Genomic DNA, 11547 nt, shown 5'->3' with positions numbered 1-11547 from the left:
TTAAAAAATGAAAAATAATTTTTATTTTTTATTTTACTGGGTCGGACCCGGTTCAATGCATGTTGAGCTTTGGACCAAAAATATTTTTTATTGCACTGTTCAGGAATTTGATAACTGAAAGAAGTTACACTTGTTGTGAGAGCAGTGAACCAAAAAACAAATAAAAACAAAATACTATGAACCGAGTATCTCATACTTGCTCCCACGCAATTGATTTAATTTAATTATAAAATAAAATTCTATTGATTTTTCGAGGTCTGGTGGGCTTACCTAGGTTTACAGAGTTTTCTGTCTTTTTTGCTAATTGAATTTTTTTTTTATTTCACCCTTGTACACTAGATTTGTTGGAGATTAAGTTTCACAGTTGTTTTTATTTGTTTTCTACTAAGTTATCCTAATCTCATAAACCAGGTTGCAAGTTTGACATGCTAACTTGGGATGACTCGAATCAATTTTTTTTTAATTTTATACTAGTTAGAAATTAAGCTTCATCATTTTCTTTTTCCTTTTAATAAGTTTTTTTTGTTTAGTTTATTATATTTTTTTATTTAATTCAGAGGATTTATTATCATTGTTTATTTTTTTATCATTTAATTAAACAATACTAGCTTATTTTACCTAGTCAAATTTATAATTAACATCATTGATTTTTATTAATATTTTTAAAATACTTGCTGTTCTTGAATATTTTTTTTATGCTTAAAAAAATTGGTTGTATCGCGGGCCAAGTAAAAACCCTTTTGCTAGAAAAAGATTATATTCATGTGTACCAGTTAATCACTTCAAGTGAAATTATTTATTATTATTATTATTATTATTTCGTGGAAAAGGGAGGGGTTCAGGAAAAAAGAAAAAGTTTCTTTAGCCTAGTCCAACTGGTTGAGCCCATTTATGTTCAATGGAGGAAGCAACTCACCCTCAGAGGCCCAAAGCTTGTGATTTATGAATGTCACTCAATCATTCAGGCCTGACCCAGGACCCGAGACACCCCCATTTATCAAAACGAAAATATAGAATGATTTTTTCCCAATGATCCACACTTTTGGAACTGTGTTCAAAATGAGTGTTAGGTAAAATTTAATTATTTTTTTAAAATTATTTTTTTATATTTTTTTAATTATATTGATGTGTTCATATCAAAAATAATTTTTAAAAATAAAAATATATTATTTTAATATATTTTCAAATAAATAAATACTTTAAAAAACAACTATTTTTTTAGTCTCAATCAATCCCTGAATCTTTCTACTATTTTCCGCTTTTTTTTAATTGAAATTGATGGTTAAATGAGGAGTTAAAGATTGTGAAGCCTGTGGATTTGTGGCACCTTGATGTGACAACGACCGAAGATTTGGACTGTTTCTTTGAGCTTCCATGCCTTTAAGATTAAGAATGTGTTAGAAATTATGATTGCTGTCGTAGTTGTGATTTTAAAAAAGTTATTTTATAAAAATTATTTTTAGTTAAGGTTGGTTTGGAAAAATATATGTTTGGTTAAAACTGTGGTTGAAATTGAGGTTGAACAAAAAGTAGTTTAATGTGTTTGGTTAAAAAAATATTTTTCAAATTGAGGTTATAAAATAATTAAAAAATATTTTTAATTTAAATATTGTAGATTTAACTACTATTATTACATCATGAAATAAATAATATTTATATCAAATATTTTTTATTATTCCATTAAACTATAAGCAATGTCATCACATACGAAATCTATCCAACAATAACTATATTTTTCATGGTTTCTTAAGCACGCAACAACAAAAACTGAATTTTTTGTTACGTCATCAAGCGATCTCCTTCTAATTTTTTGAATAAAACACAATTAAAAAAAACTAAATTTTTTATAACTGGGTCGGAGCCGACAAGAACATAATTACACAAAAAATTTATAATTTCATTACGTACAAAATTCATTCGACAAGAACTACAGTTTTCATGATTTTTTGAGCGTGCAATAAAATTAGATAAAATATTATCAGAAATAAAATTGAGATTACAGTACGAGTAAATTTAATTAACCTTAAACTAATTTTTAAAAAAAACAAAAAAAAAATATTGTTCACGTTCACGTGAATAATGCGAGTGAAATCACTTAACTGCACTGATTTTTCAAAAAACAAAAAACTAAACTTTTCATGTGAACAGTGCGAGTGAATTAAAAAAACACTCGCACTGGTTTTTCGAAAGAAAAAAACAAAAAAAAAACTGATTTAAGTTTAGTGAACAGTGCGAGTGAATTAAAATTCACTCCCACTGTACAGTTTCCTGCCCCACGAGAAGCAGCCAAATGCTGCTTTTCCAAAACCTGCGGTCTCATCTTGAATTTTAGTGGGTCCTACCAGTGGAAAGCATTTTTTTTTTCTTACTAAACGATATTATGTGTGGTTGCGGGTGAACCTCACCCGCAGCCACGTTACCAAACGACGTCTAATAAAATTAAGAAGTTGCTGACGTCTATATATATCTTACCTTGATTTTTGACATTCAATCGTCACTAAATAAATAAATATATATCCCTTTAGTGTAGTCAGGTTAACCTGTTTATTTTTATATTTCAAAAATATTTAAAAAAAATAAAAAAAAATTATTTTTTTTTGTTTGAAATTAATATTTTTTTGGTGTTTTTATATCATTTTGATGCGCTGATGTCAAAAATAATTTTAAAAAAAATAATAAAAAAATTATTTTAATACATTTTCAAATAAAAAGCACTTTAAAAAATAACATAATCACACTAACATGCACACACTTCACCCATCTCTCTCTCTCTCTCTCTCTCTCTCTCTATATATATATATATATATATATATATATATATATATAAAGAGTGCTCCGATGTCATGAATACGTATAGCAACACACGAAGGTCTAGTTGAGTTCCATAATCAAAGGACTCAAGTTTCTTATTTCTTAATTTAAAAGTTAATTATCGATTTGACCTAAATGTTCATGCTTCCTTAGGAGAACATGGAAGCTAATCATTATATATGTATATATTTCCTTCGTTATAGGTCATTGTTAGACTATATTCTGCACCATGTTTGAATCTTGCAAGTGTTCATGTCATTATTAAATTAAATATCCTTGCGTGTTTTTCTTTTTCCCTCGAGTTGAGATGCATTTTCCCTTTTTTATGGCTTTGATTTTTTCTTCCAACAAGTATTCCATTGAATAAGCAACAAATATAGGTTATATATATATATAAAATTATGCCATTATTGATGCAACGGTGCAACGAATGCACTCTTTATTATTGGAGTGTGAGATGATATTTTATGCAATGGGAACAAAACTCTAATTAAAAAGTATAGAATCCGGCGAGTCTAAAATATGATGTGTTATTCATGTATGACTTATAAAAAAAATAAGTTCTTGATCAAACTACACTCATGAATATGTTGAAAATAATTTATCATCATCAGATTTAATAGTTTGACCTATAATATTTTTTATTGATATTTACATTTGCATTCTGTTAATTTTACCGATAAAATCATATTAACCTGTTTATTAATTCTTTCTTTTTTATATTCTTGGCTTTATTAAGTATATAATTGTTTTCTTTAACATTTTGGAGTTGATGGATTTTATTGGTTAGTTTCTTAGTAAATTATTATTTTGCTATAATAAAAAAATATTTTTTTATGTGAGGGGGTTGGGTTAATAGGTAAAAGGTGATTTTGTGAAAAAAAATTCCCTTTTTTAATAAATCATATGAAAATCAAATATCAAAATCTATTAGTTTAGATTTTTTTTTAAAAAGAGAGCAAAAGAACCCAAAAGGGGAACAATAATTTAATTATACGCTTAAATAAAACACAATTTGAGCCGAATTTATCCTTAGAATGGGTGCAAGTCAAGGTATCGACATGGGCCATTGATCACTTATCAGCAGGTTTCCACTTGTCAATTTTGTACAAAATCAAAGACAAATTTCTCACGTTAGTAGGAGAGTCTGCCAATGGAAAATGATATTCTAATAGTTTTTGCTTTGAGTGAATTTTAACTCATTAATATCGTGTCAATTGACTAATTAATATATAATAATCCAGACTCCAAATTATATATTAACCACGCAAAACCACCTTTTTTTTTTTGGTAATCTCCTTAAATTTATTATTTCGTAATATTCAGGAATTGTTAATAGTCATCGAGAGTTATTAATATTCAAGAGTTATTAATTCGTAATATTCAGGAATCGTTAACATTCACGATATTTTTTTAAATATTGAATTTTAAATAATAACATACGAAGAAAAAATTCATTTAATTATAAAATAACCTTAAGCATTAATTTTTTTTGCTTTGCTAGCTAATATTATAAACTTGCTTAACATTTATTTGAAATTAAATTATTTTTGTATCTACTGGTGGATATATCTGATTTGCAGCATTTGTCTAGCTAAACACGTCCATTTTACTAACAACTTTAGATACAACCTTACTTTGGGTATTGTAGCTAAACAATTCCATTTTATTAACAACTTTAGATACATCCTTATTTCAAGAGTGTGGGTATTGTAGCCACATAAAAAAATTATTTTAAATTATTTTGATGTATTGATTTCTAAAATAAATTTAAAAAAATAAAAAAATATATTATTTTAATAAAATTTCAAACAAAAAATATTTTAAAAAAATATTTACACGGTATTTATCAGTAGCATTTAGATTAAGATATTGGGTATGATTAAGGCCAGCACTGCACCCATGTTTATGCGTAACCCACTTCTGCACCCATTAGTGCTCAAATTCCAATGTTAATTATAAAATAAAACGAAAAGTGGCCTGGGAAGAAGGTATCGAGCAAATCAGTAGCTTTGCAACCCACAAAGACAGCATATTAAAGGGGGGAAAATACCAATTGTTCATCAACTATTGTATTGAAAGAAGCAAATGAAGGCCTCCCCTAGTAGCCATATTTCTCTGTGGTTGCCATCTTCAACGTGCTGAAGGGGATTGATGGCAATTTTGAATCCCATTTATAAATATATGTTCATCAAAGTCAAAAGGGAACTTGACAATAAAAAAAGTTGCATATAATAAGTTCTATTGATGGGTAAGCAAGTTGTTGAGTAGATGTACGTGTCACCTAGAAATTAAATTAAAAATTATATATATATAAACCATCTAAGTGGTGGTCCAATGGTAAAAGTTTGGGATCAAGAGGTTTGCTCTCTCTATGGTCTCAGGTTCGAGCCATGTGGTTGCTCATATGATGACCACTGGAGGCTTACATGGTCGTTAACTTCAGGGCCCGTGGGATTAGTCGAGGTGCGCGCAAGCTGACCCGGACACCCATGTTAAACTAAAAAAAATTATATATATATATATATATATATATATATATATATATATATATATATATATATATAGTGAGGAAGATAACAACTAGCGAGAGACCATCTAAAGAAAGTGATAAAATATATTTGCTTCTTTGAGAGTGGAATGAAATGTTTTTTTTAAAAAAATATTTTTTATTTAAAACTATATTCAAATAACATTTTTAATATAACATATTAAAATGATATAAAAAATTAAATTAAAAAAATAAATCTTTATAAAAATACAGCTATACCGCAACTACAGACACTGAGAATACAGAATAGGCTTACTTTTTTATTTCTTTCATTTACAAGTCTACAAGTGGTAGAGAAGAGAGGTATCCCTGGTTTTGTAGATTAGCGGCTTCGATAATCAGTCCACGTTTTCCAACTCCTTATGTCAACTCACCTCTTAAATTAATGAGAGGCGAAAAGAAAGAAAGTTTAGAAATTACACTAATCATTGGATTATAATCTTTAACTAATCCCAGCTCAACTTGGTATATTTTATAAAATTAAAATAATTTAATAAAAAAATAAAAAAGATTATAAATTCCTTTAAAAGTATTGTGTATACTTTTTAAACCCGTGGCCCGGGTCATTAGACCCAAAGCACCTAATCTGTACAAATCATGAAGTTCAATTCTCAATCAATCAAATATTAAATGATAAAATTGAAAAAAGAATTTTAATTACACAGAAGAATTAAAAAAATAGCAATTAAAGACAATCAGAAAGACAAAATAAATTTTACATTTGATTGAATGGTGAAATTGAAAAGAAAAATCATTTTAGTAAAAGAACAAAAAAATTTAAAAATAATGATGATCAAAACTAACATAAAAAATAAAAACAATGTTTTGATTGAAGGGTGAAATTGAAAAGAATAATAACTTTTACTAAATGACCTAGAAAAAAATTAGAAATTAAAACAATGAGGACCAAATTAGAAAATATAATACCATCAATTTGAATTGAAGGATAACATTGAAACTCAATGAAACTTTTACAAAAAAGCCAATGGAAAAAAATAGAAATCCAAAGAATAAGGACCAAATTGAAGAATATAATTATTTCGTAAATTGGGATTGATGAATGCAATTGAAAACAAATAAAAATTTTATAAAAAGACCAAGACCAAAAATAAAAAATCAAAAGAATAAAAACTGAAGTTGAAATACCAACAACCAAGAGGGACAAACTGTAATTTTTAGGGGAAAAGAGAGAAGAATGGAAAAAAATGTTCATCGATAACAAACTAAACTATCATCAAAACACACGTCACACTAACAGAAATATGATATAATGAAAGGGAATTTTTGAATGTCGGGAGGTGTTGCACACACTGCTTAAAGGAAGAGTGTGCCTCTCACCCACCCCCGGTTGTGAGGTGCATCACAGGCTTTTTTTTAAAGCCAAATACTAAATTTCTCGTGATTTTACTTGTTAACATTAAAAAAAACCTTTGGAAAAAGATTGAAAAGCTCATTAAGGTTAGTTTTAATTTTTTTGATTTCACGTGATATTTTGATTGTTTTATAATGTTTTTAATTTTTTATATTTTATTCAAATATGAAATTATCCATTATACATAATAATAACAATAATAAATCATTTTAAAAATATCATATTATTTAAAATATTTTGCTTTTAAGAGTTTTTTCATCATTTCACCGTCGTGATTTTGTATTGGGAAAACACATGCATGCTCGACGACACAAATGCATGTATTTGCATCAAGTAAGATAAGGGTGCTCAAAAATTTTGTTTGGTTGTCTCCGCGAGCTTTTACATTAATTAAGTTTGCCGATGAACCATCTAGGTGGTGGCTCAGTGGTAAGAGTTTGGGATCAAGAGGTTTGCTCCCTCTGTGGTCTCAGGTTCGAGCCATGTGGTTGCTCATATGATGGCCACTGGAGGCTTACATGGTCGTTAACTTCAGGGCCCGTGAGATTAGTCGAGGTGCGCGCAAGCTGGCCCGGACACCCACATTAAACTAAAAAATAAATTAAGCTTGCTGGTGGGAAATGTTTAAGGAATTATTTAATATAGGTATTCTATTCAAATTGAAAGTGCTTCAGAATTGTGATCTTTAGTGTTCCCATATATTATTATAAATAAAACTAAAAGGTGAAAACATTTTTCCTTACATCTATTAGCTATTAGCATTGTTGGTTTTTTTTTTTACTGATTTTTTTTAATTTAGTATTTATATAATGTGTTTATGGAGATTTAGAGTAGATACTTTATTTTAATTTTCCTTTATATGGTTATTATATTATCAAAAAAATATCTTAACATTGTGTTGACAAAAAATATATATATTAGCATCGCAGTATGATTTATTTTTTAAAAAACTTTAGTTAAATAAAAAATAAAACAACTACGTTATTAAATTTTATGGAGTCAATAATCCGGTTTGCGAGTTTGACGAGATAATCCTGGTTGCCCCTATTTGCAGGTTTAGCGGTGTACCTTTTCTTTTTGTTTTTATTAATTGAACTTGATTATGTGATCGTTTATTTTTCTTTTTTATCATATAGTTGAGAAAATAGTTTTGGAAAAAAAACATGTTATTAAATTTTAGAAAATCCAGGGGCCCGTTGACGAGTTTAACTTTTTTTTATAAATTTTTTTTTAATTTTATCATTTGATATTAGACTGATTGAGAATTGAGTTTCACAATTTGTTTCGTTTTTTTATGAGGTTATCATAGTCTTAAAAAAAATCTCAGTATTGGTTTGACGCTCGATTTTGCGATTGTTTATTTTTGTTATCACATAGTTAAATAAACAATAGTTTAAAAAAAAACAAGTTATTATTAGTTATGTGACCTGCGCTCCACCGCGGGTCAGATATTTTTATCTACAATTAAAAAAATTATATATGCTAGTTTTTTTGACATGTTTTTGTAGCTAAAGTTTTTTTTAAGTGCAAATCAAAAAGTTTATACAAACATTAAATAAAAAAAATCGAGAACTATGTGTGCTAATAAATTTAAAAAAATCATTAAAGCTAGCTAAAAATAAAACCAGAAAAATCAAGAGACAGATGTAGGTCAAGATATTTTATCTCGTAAAATGAGACATTTATCTAATTGTGTTTGCTAAATTTTGTTAATCAAAATAATTTTTTTATCCAATCAAATGATAATAGAAATAGACACACACATTAAATTGTTTGAATAAAATAAAAAGGAAAAAAGTATCATACAAGGTTGCACATATTAGAAAAAATATATGAAATTTGTTCCTTTTTTTTTTGTTAATAAAGTTCATCTATACAAAAGATTAAAAAGAAATAATATATGAATTAGAAAAATCGCTTCAAAAATTAAACAAACACAAAATAATTAAAAAGAAATCTCTATCCAAAAAAGGTTAAACAAGTATATTAAAAAAAAATCACAGATGAGTGATATTAATTGAAATATAAATTTAAAAATTATTTAAAAAATAAATATTAAAAAAAGTATAAATAAAAAAGAGAAATTAAAAAAAATAGCATTGGTGTTGTGGCTTAACTTGTCAAACATGTGATCTACTAGATCATGGATTCAAACGAGTTAAATAATGTTTTTTTTCTCTTAAATCTATACTTAAGATATATATATATATATATATATATATATATATATATATATATATATATATATATATATATATATAAAAGAGGGCAAAAAAAGAGCAAAGAAAATAACCATACTTAAAAAAAGGCTCTATAAACAAAAGAAAAGAAAGAATAAATATTAATCTAAATATAAATAAAAAAATATTTGAAAAATAATTTACAAAAGCATTGATTTTAAAAAACTAAGAAAGGCCAGCATTATAGGCCTAAAAAGCTAGGGCCCATTTGTTATAGCCTGCGTGTATGGGCCCTTTTCTTTATGTTGCATCTGATGACGCTTCGCCTTATTTTTCTAGAATCCGACTCTTGTTATGGTTGAAAAATCAAGTCAGATGGTTCTTTGACTCAAAAACTCATTTTCAATCATTTTTTAACACAAAACACCTAGAAAAAATCCAATGAGCCATGATAAACTTATCCATGGCTTCTAAAAACCCAAAAAACCATCATAAAACCTGACATTAACCTGAAACAAAAAATATTCTCAAGCTCAATCTATTTATTTAGACAATTTCAAGGTAAAAAACTGCCTAATATGACTTCTTCTCATTAAATGAAACCATTTGAAACAAAGATCGATTGTTTTGATAGCCTAACATTTTCTCTCTGTATGTCAGAATCCGGTATCTTTTTTCTCTCATCTCTCAAACCAGAGACCAAAAAAATAATAAAATTGAACTTTTGTATCAAATTAGAATTGATAAAATATTGAGGTATTGAGCATTTATAGTTTCTAAAATATGAGGACCAAATTAGGCTTTTATATTAACTTTGAAATTATCACTCATTTACGATGTTTTTTCTAATTTGATATTCAATCTTTCAATTTCATCCTTATTGCCATTGAATTTGGCAAAAAAAATAAAATTGCAACAGCACAAAAAAAGAAGTTTAAGAATTAAATTAAAAAAATAAAAAAATTTACATAATCAATCCATATGTATAAGGATAAACTGTGCAATCTTCCGTGTAGAAAAACAACTACTGTTAAACACATTTTGTTGCCCTCTTGGCAATGAGGATGAGGAGTTAGAATAGTCAAATAGGGACGAATTGGCCATCTTTTCTATGAGTACTTTCTTTATCATGATGGGGTTTCTTCAAGTCATATTCAAAAATCTTGATGCTCCAAAAGTGGCGTTGACAATTGTTGTTTTTCATGGGGGAGTAAATACATGGGGTTGGGAGTATATGCCATGCCTAGCCTATGCTATATAACAGTGCCGCCTCTCCTTTGCAGAGATTGTTCAAGTTTTTATCCCAACTCTCTCGACTTTCATAACATATCTCGTGCGGGGCTTTCTGCCTGATGATCTTAAATTTCCATCCTTATCTTCATTGGGTTACAAGAGATAAAAAACCTTCCAACCCTTCTCTCTCACCTTCATCAGCTCCATCTTCTAGCTTCTTTTACCATCTTGTAGATAATCCTTCAGTCAACAGTTGCAAAGCTTAAAAATAAAAGGGCCTTAGGTCTGTTAATTTCTGTTTCTCGTTCTTTAGCTTTTTTGCTCTTTCTGTAGAAAGAATGGATGCTGTGAAGGACACTAAATGGAAGAAAAGCCTGTTTATGAGGGCGTGGTATCGATCACTCACTGTTGGCCGCAAGAAACCGTCAAAGAATTCTGTCATCTCGTTCACAAAGAGCAATTCATGGCACTGCACCAGAAAACCAAGTGACCAAGAAGATGGTATTAGTACTAATAACAAGTCAAAAAAGAAAACTCAAGTGGCTCCAGATGGTTGCTTTTCAGTCTATGTAGGGGCTGAAAAACAAAGGTTTGCAGTCAAGGCAGAGTTTGCTAACCATCAACTGTTCAAAATGTTGCTAGAAGATGCTGAACTGGAATATGGACACAATAGTGAAGGTCCAATATCGCTTCCCTGTGATGTAGATTTTTTCTACAAAGTCTTGGCGGAGATGGAGAGCGACGAAGTTGATGATATTATGATTAATCCTCCAAGTTGCAGCTCATTAGCCCTTTGCAGTCCTGCTCGTCGTTTCAAGTCTAGAAAGGATGGTCATGGTGCATATAGGATTCTCAGTCCATCAAGGATACTGAAGCTGATTTAGTTATATATATATAGCCATCTACATGATCAAATAGTCCGTCCTTAATCTCTGGTTTTGAGCACATATAGCTGGTTCTATTGACCTAGGAAGCTTGTTTATTTGTACTTGTGTTTATGATCAATATATATAGCAAAACTATTACTGTACAGTCTCCTCAGGATTCTGTACTGTTATTTACATAATAGAAAAACAACTCTATGGTTCTATAATTAATAGCCATGGCGAACTGGAATTAGTCCGATCACCTTTCATCTATTCCAGGTATGGAAAATGTGTCGTCGCCTTTTGGTGGATAAGGCTAACTTCCGGTCATTCTGCAAAAACTGATCGATGATCGATTGTAATCCCCTACTGTGTTATATCATTGTTTGGGGATGGTAGCTGACTAGATACTTCCCTCCAGTTTCCTTGCAGGTTTTTTTTGACATGTTTTTATAATTAAAAAAAAATTAACTAAAAATTTAAAAATTTATGAATGTATGTAATTAAATAAATTAAAAATTAGGTGTGTTAATA

At 28.6% G+C, this 11547-nt stretch overlaps 1 protein-coding gene across 1 annotated transcript; it reads left to right on the top strand.

Annotated features, from left to right (window-relative positions):
• Nucleotides 1–10199: 10199 nt before the first annotated feature.
• On the top strand, nucleotides 10200–11179 carry LOC7484864 (uncharacterized). The gene has a single exon (XM_002318717.4). It carries the CDS (start codon nucleotides 10486–10488, stop codon nucleotides 11029–11031), a length of 546 nt encoding a protein of 181 aa, XP_002318753.4. The 5' UTR covers nucleotides 10200–10485; the 3' UTR covers nucleotides 11032–11179.
• The last annotated feature ends 368 nt before the right edge of the window (nucleotides 11180–11547 follow it).

This window comes from Populus trichocarpa, chromosome 12 (assembly GCF_000002775.5).
Source record: "Populus trichocarpa isolate Nisqually-1 chromosome 12, P.trichocarpa_v4.1, whole genome shotgun sequence".
Lineage (NCBI taxonomy): Eukaryota > Viridiplantae > Streptophyta > Magnoliopsida > Malpighiales > Salicaceae > Populus > Populus trichocarpa.
This window is presented reverse-complemented; position numbering and strand designations above follow the sequence as displayed.

Coding starts and splice junctions, on each gene's coding strand:
- LOC7484864 (XM_002318717.4), top strand. CDS start 10,486: ATGGATGCTGTGAAGGACACTAAATGGAAGAAAAGCCTGTTTATGAGG.